A 12099-nucleotide genomic window follows, 5' to 3' on the forward strand; every position below is an offset into this window, starting at 1 on the left:
ATGATGAAGTCAGTCAGTGACTGATGGCAGCAGAAAGCAGATGCATTTCCCAATGGGCAAGGGGGCCGGGATGTGAAGGGGAAGAGATTGTATGGGGCTCAGGAGCAGGTAAGAAGGGCCACTGGTGCTGGGTGGGCACGATCCAGCTGCTGGCACCCTGCCCAGGGCTAATTAAAGTTGGGCACCGATCCTGGGCTCCTGCCATTTAGGACTCCCAGCTGCGTGGGGGTGGGAAGGGTGAACTGCGCTGGTCTGTTGCAGCAAGGGACCCCTTAAAAACAAACTAGCTACGTGTGCTGAACCCGCCGTCTCCAGTATTAAAAGCGCGTTGGTCGTCTTTCAATGCACCCTTCTCTATGATTGATTGATGATTTATTTAACGTCTTTTAAGTGGAGGTGGAGGGCACTGCTCAGCCGGCAGCGATTCTTCTAACCGGGGGCGCCTAAAGCTCGGGAGGTTCCTCTCAAAGCACCACAGACACTTTGTGACCGCTTCCGGTGCTGCTGGGACTACAACTCCCATCAACCCTAGACGGCCGGTTGCAGGGCTACGGAAAGGACCCTGCCGAGGGAGGTCGAGACCAAGGCGCCCAGCCTCCTCGTCCCGGAACAAAAGGGACGCGCCCAAGCGATGTTCAGGCCGCGAGGAAGGCGCCCGCTGCCTCCCGTGCCGCCCCGAACCCGGCCGCAGGCCTTTCCCCACGAGCGCCTGCACCGGGCCGGAGGCCCCCGAGAGAACCGCCTCCTCCACCATTTCCTCCTCCTCCTCCCCCTCCCCCTCCCCGCAGGCCCGGCTAGCCGAGCCCCGATCCAGGCGGCTCTGGATTCCCGCCCGCCTCTCCGAGCCCGCCTCCTACGTCAGAGCAACGGCTGCCTCGCGCCTCGGCTGGGCGCTGTGTTCAAACCGGCGCCTGAAGAGATGCCGCCCCGCGCCGGCGCCCCGCAGCTCCGGCTCTGGCTCGGGCTGCTGCCCCTCTTGGCGTGGGGGGTCCGGGCGGGCGTGGGCGACGGAGAGCTGGCCTTGCGGGAAGGTAACTCCGGGCCGGGGTGTCCCTCCCCGTTCTGCGCCCACAAAGGGCCCTCCCGGGAGGGATTTCAGGCGAGGGCTCCCCGTCGCCCCCGCTCAGTTCCCAGGGTCAAGGGAGAATCTGAACCCGTTTGGCTCGAGCCCAAGTCCCACGCGCCGCCCCACACGACCGTTTTTGTTGTTGGTTAGTCGTGTCCGACTCTTCCTGACCCCGTGGACCAGAGCACACCAGGCCCTCCTGTCCTCCACTGAGTTGGGTTAAATTCATGTTGGTAGCTTCACAGACACTGTCCAACCATCTCGTCCTCTGTCGTCCCCTTCTCCTGCCTTCACACTTTCCCAACATCAAGGAGTCTTCTCATGAGATGGCCAAAGTATTGGAGCCTCAGCTTCAGGATCTGCCCTTCCAGTGAGCACTCAGGGTTGATTTCCTTCAGAATGGTTTGTTTTCCTTGCAGTCCAGGGGACTCTCAAGAGTCTGAGGAAGCTCTCTCAGTTCTTGATCAGTGTCTGGTGTCAGTAATGGACTGGATGAGGGTAAATAAACTGGAATTTAACCCAGACAAGACAGAGGTGCTCCTGGTCAGTGGAAAAGCAGCTCAAGGAAGAGGGATACAGCCTGTGCTGAATGGGGTTACACTCGCTCTGAAAATGCAGGTGTGCAGGTCCTGGGTGTGCTCTGGAATTCATTTCTGAGCCTGGACGTCCAGGCGTTGGTGGTGGTCACAAGTGCTTTTGCGCACTGAAAACTAGAGTGCCAGCTGCACCCGTTCCTGGAGAGGTCTGAACTGGACGCGGTTACACATGTCTTGGTTACATCCCAGCTCGATTACTTTTAACACGTTCTATGTGAGGCTGCCTTCAGAATCATTTTGTTGTTTAGTCGTGTCCGACTCTTCGTGACCCCATGGAACAGAGCACGCCAGGCCGTCCCGTCTTCCACTGCCTCCTGGAGCTGGGCCAAATTCATGTTGGTCGCTTCGATGACACTGTCCAACCATCTCATCCTCTGTTGTCCCTTTCTCCTCTTGCCCTCACACTTTCCTAACATCAGAGTCTTTTCAAGGGAGTCCTCTCTTCTCATGAGATGGCCAAAGTATTGGAGCCTCAGCTTCAGGATCTGCCCTTCCAGTGAGTACTCAGGCTTGATTTCCTTTAGAATGGATAGGTTTTTTCTCCTTGCAGTCCAGGGGACTCTCAAGAGCCTCCTCCAGCACCACAATTCAAAGGCATCAATTCTTTGGCGGTCAGCTTTCTTTATAGTCCAGCTCTCACTTCCATACATCGCTACAGGAAAAACCATAGCTTTGACTATTCGGACTTTTGTTGGCAAGGTGATGTCTCTGCTTTTTAAGATGCTGTCAAGATTTGTCATCGCTTTCCTCCCAAGAAGAAGGCGTCTTTTAATTTCGGGGCTGCTGTTACCATCTGCAGTGATCATGGAGCCCAAGAAAGTAAAATCTGTCACTATGTCCATATCTTCCCCTTCTATTTGCCAGGAGGTGATGGGACCAGTGGCCATGATCTTAGTTTTTTTGATGTTGAGCTTCAGACCATTTTTTGCGCTCTCCTCTTTCACCCTCATTACAAGGTTCCTTAATTCCTCCTCACTTTCTGCCATCAGAGTGGTATCATCTGCATATTGGAGGTTGTTGATATTTCTTCCAGCAATCTTAATTCCAGTTTGGGATTCCTCCAGTCTGGCCTTTCGCATGATATATTCTGCATATAAGTTAAATAAGCAAGGAGACAATATACAGCCTTGTTGTACTCCTTTCCCAATTTTGAACCAATCAGTGTTTCCGTATCCAGTTCTAACTGTTGCTTCCTGTCCCATATATACGGTAGGTTTCTCAGTAGACAGATAAGGTGGTCAGGCACTCCCATTTCTTTAAGGACTTGCCATAGTTTGCTGTGGTCCACACAGTCAAAGGCTTTGCATAGTCAATGAAGCAGAAGTAGATGTTTTTCTGGAACTCGCTGGCTTTCTCCATAATCCAGCACATGTTAGCAATTTGGTCTCGAGTTCCTCTGCCCCTTTGAAATCCAGCTTGCACTTCTGGGAGTTCTCGGTCCACATATTGCTGAAGCCTACCTTGTAGGATTTTGAGCATAACCTTGCTAGCATGGGAACTGAGTGCAATTGTACGGTAGTTCGAGCATTCTTTGGCACTACCCTTCTTTGGGATTGGGATGTAGACTGATCTTTTCCAGTCCTCTGGCCACTGTTGAGTTTTCCAAACTTGCTGGCATATTGAATGTAGCACCTTAACAGCGTCATCTTTTAAGATTTTAAAAAGTTCCACTGGAATGCCATCACCTCCACTGGCCTTGTTGTTAGACAAGCTTTCTAAGGCCCATTTGACTTCACTCTCCTGGATGTCTGACTCAAGGTCAGCAGCCACACTATCTGGGTTGTCTGGGATATCCAAATCTTTCTGGTATAGTTCCTCTGTGTATTCTTGCCACCTCTTCTTGATATCTTCTGCTTCTGTGAGGTCTCTCCCATTTTTGTCCTTTATCATGTTCATCTTTGCACAAAATGTTCCTTTAATATCTCCAATTTTCTTGAACAGATCTCTGGTTTTTCCTTTTCTATTCTTTTCCTCTATTTCTTTGCATTGTTCGTTTAAGAAGGCCCTCTTGTCTCTCCTTGCTATTCTTTGGAGGTCTGCATTCAATTTTCTGCAACTTTCCCTGTCTCCCTTGCATTTTGTTTCCCTTCTCTGCTATTTGTAAGGCCTCATTGGACAGCCACTTTGCTTTCTTGCATTTCCTTTTCTTTGGGATGGTTTTCGTTGCTGCCTCCTGGACAATGTTACGAGCCTCTATCCAAAGTTCTTCAGGCACTCTGTCCACCAAATCCAGTTCCTTAAATCTGTTCTTCACTTCCACTGTGTATTCATACGGGATTTGGTTTAAATTATACCTGACTTGCCCAGTGGTTTTTCCTACTCTCTTCAGTTTAAGCTTGAATTTTGCAATGAGAAGCTGATGATCAGAGCCACAATCAGCTCCAGGTCTTGTTTGTGCTGACTGTATAGAGCTTCTCCATCTTTGGCTGCAGAGAATAGAATCAGTCTGATTACGGTATTGCCCATCTGGTGATTTCCATGTATAGAGTTGCCTCTTGTGTTGTTGGAAAAGAGTGTGTGTGATGACCAGCTTGTTCTCTTGACAAAACTCTATTAGCCTTTGCCCTGCTTCGTTTTGAACTCCAAGGCCAAACTTCCCTATTGTTCCTTTTATCTCTTGACTTCCTACTTTAGCATTCCAGTCCCTTAGAATGAGAAGAACATCTTTCTTTGGTGTCAGTTCTAGAAGGTGTTGTAAGTCTTCATAGAATTCATCAATTTCAGTCTCCTCAGCATTGGTGGTTGGTGCATAAACTTGGATTATTGTGATGTTGAAAGGTCTGCCTTGGATTCGTATTGACATCATTCTATCATTTTTGAGATTATAACCCATTACAGCTTTTCCCACTCTTTTGTTGACTATGAAGGCTACTCCATTCCTTCTACGGGATTCTTGCCCACAATAGTAGATATGATAATCATCTGAATTGAATTCACCCATACCTGTCCATTTTAGTTCACTGATGCCCATGATGTCAATGTTTATTCTTGCCATTTCTTGTTTGATCACATCCAGTTTATAAGGTTCATAGATCTTACATTCCAGGTTCCTATGCAGTATTTTTTTTTGCAGCATCGGACTTTCCTTTCACTTCCAGAACCATTAGTAGGTCCAAAACTCTGCAGCCAGATTGCTAACTGGGGCTGCCTACAGGGATCACAAAAAAACCGTTTTATAGCAGCTCCACTGGCTGCCAATCCGTCTGGTCACAACTGAAAAGTGCTCATTTTGACTCATAAAGCCCTAAGCAACTTGGGTCCAAGCTATCTCAAGGAGCATGTCTTTCTTTATGAGCCTGCCTATATGTGAAGATTGTCAGGGGAGGCCTTCCTCTCAATCCCACAACTCTCACCAGCCTGTTTGGTGGGAACACGGGAGAAAGCTTTCTCTGTCACTGCTCCCAGACTCTGGAACTCCCTCCCATTGGAGGCCAGACTGGCCCCACCTTTGCTGTCCTTCCGCAAACAAAGATCTTTCTCTTCAGGCAGCCTTTCCCTTAATGATTGGGCAACAGGGAGGGATTTGTAAATGGATGGTTGTGCCTCACTGCTTCGAATGTGGTTTTGGTCTTTTTGTTTACTGTTTTAGCGCTATAATTATTTGAGGCATCTAAAATATTTGCATATATGCTGTGCTTAGCTTTGACGTAATCCACCTTGGGTCCTTTTTAAAGAGAAAGGCAGGGTTAAAATATTTTAAATAAATAAATAAATCTTTTTCCCTTCCTGTGAAGTTGCACCTTACATCAGAGCTTCTGGGGAAATATGCATAGTTTACATTCAACATCTGGGAATATTTGCCCTCCCCCCCACCTGTAGGTTTGATTCAACTCTCAAAAACCTATGGGACTATTGCTGATCATGAGGGAATATTGGAATTTTAGTCAAAAATATCTGAAGGAGCACAAGTTCCCCGATCCTGATAAAAGTGTTATCTCTCTAACCCTCTTTCATGTCTTTCTGACAATCTATAGAGATGTGTTCTGTCTCTTGACAAGAAACTAGAATTAGAATTAGTTTCATATAGTGAATTATATTACACATTTTACGTAATATTAGTAATGTTATATGTACACATTTATGAGGGGTTTTCCAGTGATCACCCCGCAGATATCCTAATCTGGTCTATATCATTAAGTGCTTCAGGACCATAATCAAAGTAGCAGAACGGATTTGATTTATTTTTTAATGGGTTTTTTGAGGATTTAAATTTTTAAAAAATGTTTTTTTTTTACTTAAGCCACCTTTTTTTAAAAATGTTGATTTTTATCCACCCTGCAAAATAGCTCTTTGGTACAGATGAAGAACCATTAAGCCTGCAGGTGTTTCGGCATATGGCTTCCCCAGTCTCTAGTGGTTTCCACCTTGGGTCCCCAGATGTTCTTCCAGATGTTCTTCACCACTAGCGGTGCTCGCCAGGATTTCTGCAAGTTGCAGTCTGCTGGCTGTCGGAGGTCCAAAACATTTTGGTTCCCTACCCCAGCACAGAGGACACAACTGTGTGGCAATTTTGGTGTGGGTTGTAACTAGAAGGATCAGTATAAATAGGAGCATAAAATATAATTTTAGCTGCAAACGATGAGAAAATTCAGACATGTCTGCAAACCTTGTAGTGTCGTCATTTTCCATCTCTCTTGTTTATCTAGATTATAACTGTAGGTACTTGAAGGTAATGGACATCATGCGTAGCTCAGAGCCATCCTGTTTCTGCTACCTTCCAAATGGATCCCTCCACTTAAAAAATATTTGGACAACTATCCAGGTATGGTTAGATGCAGTTAATGTGGTTCAAAATCCCAAATGAAACTGAATTGTATTGGCATCTGTTACTATCTTGGAATTTGCATCAATGAATATTGGGACCATAGCTACAGAATGAATGTTAATGGGCCACAGGAGAATGTCATATGCAAGAAGAATACAGTGGTGCCTCGCTTAATGACAACAATCTGTTCCAGGAAAATCGCCGTTAAGCGAAAACATCGTAAAATGAAATTTAAAAGCCCATTGAAACGCATTGAAACCCATTTAATTCGTTCCAGTGGGGTAAAAACTCACCATCCATCAAAGATTCTCCATACGGTGGCCATTTTCGCTGCCTGTATAGCAAGGAATCTGTCCCTAAACACCATTTAGGACCAGATTTAAGCACCCGGCGGCCATTTTGAAACCACCGATCAGCTGTTAAAAAACATTGTTTTGCAAAGAATCGGTTCCCGAAGCAGGGAACCGATCATCGCAAAGCGAAAAAACCCTATTTAGACCATTGTTTTGCAATCGCAAAAAGATCGTTGTACAGCGATTTCATCGTAATGCAGGGCAATCCTTAAGCAAGGCATCACTATAAAATTGGCTGTGAAAAGAAGCATGGTATGGTGCTTTGTATTCAGTTCTAGTCTGTGGCATGGAGTCATGGGAATTTAACTCCCCCTGGGATAAAAAAAAAGGCAGTCTCTCTCTCTCTCTCTCTCTCTCTCTCTCGCCCTTGCCACTGACCATTACTTGGCTGGAAGGTTTGAGCTTTCTGTTTTATGGGTCTTATGATTTCTTAGTCTATATATATGAGTAGCAGTTTCCAATATAGCAACCAATACATGACTGTCCAGAAGTAAGTCCGATTCAACACAGCAGAACTTACTTCTGATTAAGCATGCATAGTGTTGCTACGTAAAGATAAGTCTATACTGTAAACATACGTTGATTTTATAAATCAATCCTTGTTTCAAATGGAATGCTGGGAATTGTGTGATGAAGAGTGCCAAAAATCCTATGTCGAGTGATCCCCAACTTCCCTTCACACAAAATGTTTGTTTCCACAGCCTTCTCGTTAGAAAAACCAGGCTGGGCTTATTGGTCTGAGTGAGTGGCTACTGTAGGTGGGAGGTTTGTGTTTTCATGAAAAAGCAGTGCAATATTAGTTATTAGTCTGCTATTAATGTCTTTTACTGTCAGAGTTGGGAAGAAATCTTGTGAGGACGGCTGCTTCAGGAACTAGAATAATGTGGCTGGCCTTGATTACTCTGCCAGCTCGAAAGTTGCCATAGATTTTATATGACCTGAATGGGGGGAAAGGATGCCTCACCCTGATATGTGGGGCTGTCCCCCTTACTCAGACCATGGGCCACCCGGAGGAGTGCTGTGTGGTGCTGTGTCTCAGGCAGCAAATTGTCTTGGACATGCTGTGCTGACAAATCAGTCTGAAGTATAAACAGGCCCCTGAGGAAACTCTCAGAGGACCATCAGTGTGCCTGAAAAGAATAGGATGATGGCAGAAGTATCCTCTGCTTCTCTGTTAGAACATCTTGCCCCCAAAGAGTCTTTTTCACCTCTGCTTATTTCTCGTTGAGTTAAAAGAGACCATAGGTTAAAAAAGAAATGAAGTAGAACCAGGTTTTTTGGCCTTATTTAGCTTGAAATTAAATAAACTTTCTGATCAAAAGTCTGAAGTTTAGTATAGTAAATCATATTAAAGTAGGCCCATTGAATCCATTGAGATTTAGTGAGTCAACTCCATAAGTTTGATTGATTCAAATGGGCCTACTCTGGTTGAGACTTACTATGCTAAATGAAGTCAGAGTAGGCTTATCGGAATCAATTAAACTTATGGAGGCGTTGACTTACTAAATCTCTACTGATTCAATGGGCTCATATTAATGCAATTTGTTACATTAAACAACAGGATTTTGGCCGGTTTCTTAAAAGAAGGAGAGGCACAGTGGTGTCCTCTAGATGTTTTGAACAACAGCTCCCATGATCCCTGGCCATTGACCATTTTGGCTAGTGCATATAGGAGTTGTAACTAAAACCTATGGAAAGTGTCAGGTTGTTTTGGTTAGGAAGAATCTCAGACATTGGCTCTGGTTAGAATCCTGAGGCTGTATACAGACTGATTTTCAGAAGTCAGTTTTGGTACTCTCAAAGTGTTAAGCCAAGATTCTGGGTTCATCCTGGCTTGGCATGAATAAGCAGCGTGCAGCTACACATGGCATTTTGGCCTTATTGCTTTGCTTGCTTGTGAACAGGTACACAAAATAGAAGTGAGTGGCCTAGTGTTACATCTGAATTTCACATCCTGGTTTGTTGCTTCCACTGAAACCTGGGTTATGAGTCAGGGGTCAGACAGATGATGGTTTGTGGATTCTGGCTTGTTTGTGAACAGCAGACCAGGATCCTGGCTGCAGAGAAAACACTAATCCGAGCATTTGTGGTTTATTTGCCCACCCATATAAACAGGTAGTAAGCATCAGGATTTCTACCTTGAAATGATATGTAAACAAGGCCAGAAATAAATCATAAAAATTATATGAGTCCTGCTTATTTGTCATATTGTTTTGTCATTTTCTTTTTTCGTGTGAACAAACCTGTATGGGTGAGGCAGGATTCATATTATCTTCTTTTCCAGGTGAAAATAAATAGCATTGAACCAGTTGAGGTGGTTTCTATCTCAGAGGAACGGAACTGTCATCAGTCAGAAAATCTGTTTGCCTTTTTAAAGTGCCTCTTGAACAATCTCTGGCAGCCAAGGGTATCTAAAGAAACAGTCATTTCAGTGGCCTACTATGGAGACAAAACGTGTCTCAGGGTCCAGCCTACAAATAAAATGCCCTACACTGTGAGTGTACAACAAAACAGTGAGTAAATTTTAGAAATCCATTTCTTTCTTTATTGGTTTGGTTTAATTTGATTTGATATTTGATTTGATTTTTATACTCCCCATCTAACTGATGGTCACTCTGGGTGGTTCACAGATAACCAACAACAAAAACAAATATGGCATAATCAAGTGCATTAGTGAGAAAGATGAGGAGAAAAAGGAAATGGAAAGGAGTGTGCCGTCCCCTCCAACGTCTGAGCAGAAGGATAAAAAGGAGAAAGTGACGGTAATAGAGATGGTGGAAATAATTAAGGAGATGAAAGATATCACAGTAGGAAAAGAAAGGGAGGGGTCAGGAAAAGAAGGTCGGAAAGCAATGGATGTGTTCTTAACAACAGAGGAAGGTGGAGTATCAAAGGAGACAGAAAAAGTAGTCGTGATAGAAGAAGAATAGTGGGAGGAAGAAAGTACTGTAGTCCTAAAGTGTTTAAGATACCACAAAAGGATATAGAGGGAAAGAGGGAAATAAAAGGTGCGTGTGAGGAAGAAAAACCAACTGTCAAACCGGTCATTGTGGGGTTGTCTGAAGAAGAATGGACTGTCTTGGTCTATCCGAAACAACACGGTCCTGTGAAATACGTGAACCATTGTCGGAACCTGCAGTTGGGAGAGAAGCCCCCCGAGACAGGGTGGGCTCAACACTCGTGCTGCGGAACAATTTGTGCAGTCCAGAATGGATAGTGTCTGAGGAAGCCAACAGATCAAGAACTGTTCAAGAAAACGTACCGTTAGGCGTCAGGTGTCTAATAAGTCAATTACCAATGTTATGGGACAGTTCCAATATTAATCCAAGTTATAACGACCATATTGAAGTTTTAATTGAGAAAAACCCCGTTGTTAGAAATAAAACGTTACATGAATCTCCTCTCATGTCTTTATCTTCTCCAAAGTTGGAACCGCTGAAGACCTTAGAAGAACCCGATCACAACATTAAATTAAATTAACAAATTAAACTGAATAATAAACATTTAAAACAACTAAAAACAGGCAGCAATTGGGTGAAAGGATGGTGCTCTCAAGGGTCTTAGGTTGGTGTGTTCTGAAAGGGCTGACAGAGGAAAATGTTCCTAAAACTATGCCCGCGTTATTGACTGGATCCAGGCCGAACAGGACATGACTTTTGACATTCCCTGTCTTGCTTTACTGGTTCCAGTGTTGGATGAAAAGCTTCTCCTCCTCTTTGTTGCTGGTGGCCTTCTCTTCCATTTTGCACGCAACCTGAGTCGGTGAGTCCTGGCTTTCTTATACTGTTTCTCGTGTATCTCTTTCTATAATTCATGGCTATGGGAAAAACAGTTCTGCATATAAACAGAAGTTACACTTTAATTTCAGCATGATTTAAGAGAAGCTACTGTATACAGGACAATAGCGTGCACCTTTCTTGTTTCTTTACTTTCAAGCAAACCCCAATTGTTAGTCTCAACTGAAGGAGGCCCACTAGAGTAATTAGACTTTGGTAAGCCAGCACTTCTGTAAACTTGAGACATTTAATGGGTCTGCTCTGTTTAGGATTAAAATTAGGATTTATCTCAAGAGGAAAGCACGCTGTTAAGAATATTCAAATAGCTATTTCAGCAAAAGATGTAGGTTTTCTAAGCAAACTGTAGGAAGCAAGAGAGGATTTTCCTTTCCAAAACAAACGTGGAATTGCTTTGTTCTGAGATTGTGTAGGTACTTCTCTTCACAGCAAGAAAACCCCAGGATGTAGAAAGTTTTTTCGGGTGGGAGGCTTAGTTTTACATTAAAGTTGTGCCCCGCTTAACGATTACCCCGCATTACGATGAATCCGCTTCACGACGATGTTTTTGCGATCGCAATTGCGATTGCAAAACAATGTTTTAAATGGGTTTTTTTCGCTTTGCGAAGATCAGTTCCCTGCTTCGGGAACCGATTCTTCGCATTACGACGATCGAAACAGCTGATCGTCAGGTTTTCAAAATGGCCACCGGGTGCTCAAAATGGCTCCCCACTGTGCTTAGGGACGGATTTCTCGCTATACAGGCACCGATAATGGCCACCGTGTGGAGGATCTTCGCTGGATGGTGAGTTTTTAGCCCATTGGAACACATTAACTGGGTTTTAATGTGTTTCGTTTGGTTTTTTATTTTCGCTTTACGATGTTTTCGCTCTACAATGATTTTGCTGGAACAAATTGATGTCATTAAGCGAGCACCACTGTATTGTCTTGTCACCTCCTTTTGTGCATCCACAAATAAAAAGGATGTCTTCATCACTACATATTCTATGGATTTCTTTATGTAAGCTTTTCTGTGTTGCTGTTACCCATGGCCAAGTCACTTCTGAGTTACGTGCAACCACGTTCAGTGTTCAAGGAATGAGTTAGCATTGACACCCCCAATCCACTAAGTTTCCATAGCTGAGTGGAGATATGAACCCAAGTGTTTTGAGTCCTAGCTTAACACTCTAGCCAGTACACATTGGCATTTGATCTTGTGTATAGGGTGCTTCATAAAATACGCAAGATTGTGCTTGGAACATAAAGAAATACTGTATCAGTGAATGCATTATTTAAAACAGTTAAGCTTCTATCCTGTTCATCATGGGCAGAGCATAATGGGCTGGCCAGGGAGCCCCTGTGATCTCACACGGTCTCTGACTCATCATTGGGCCATTTAGCAGGGTGCAGGTTTTTGCAAGAGCTTCGTGGCACAGTGGTTAAACTGCTGTACTGCAGCCAAAAGTGCTCACGACCTGGGGTTCAGTCCCAGATAGCTGGCTCAAGGTTGACTCAGCCTTCTATCCTTCCGAGGTCAGTAAAATGA

The 12099-nt window shown here is 44.4% G+C and overlaps 1 protein-coding gene across 2 annotated transcripts in view; it reads left to right on the plus strand.

The window, feature by feature from the left end:
* NEMP2 (nuclear envelope integral membrane protein 2) overlaps positions 1 to 12099 on the plus strand; it is a 30450-nt gene continuing 18351 nt past the window's right edge. The window contains exons 1-4 of one of the 2 annotated variants that reach the window (XM_072979777.2): positions 1 to 108; positions 6309 to 6424; positions 9065 to 9293; positions 10470 to 10542. In XM_072979777.2, the coding sequence (XP_072835878.2) occupies positions 24 to 108; positions 6309 to 6424; positions 9065 to 9293; positions 10470 to 10542 (503 nt within the window). In that variant the 5' untranslated portion in view covers positions 1 to 23. Of the gene's footprint in view, positions 109 to 554; positions 1032 to 6308; positions 6425 to 9064; positions 9294 to 10469; positions 10543 to 12099 lie in introns of those variants that run through there. The other variant, XM_072979771.2, reaches the window with a different exon arrangement.

The sequence above is a fragment of the Pogona vitticeps genome, chromosome 1 (assembly GCF_051106095.1).
Source record: "Pogona vitticeps strain Pit_001003342236 chromosome 1, PviZW2.1, whole genome shotgun sequence".
In the NCBI taxonomy this organism is placed as follows: Eukaryota; Metazoa; Chordata; class Lepidosauria; order Squamata; family Agamidae; genus Pogona; species Pogona vitticeps.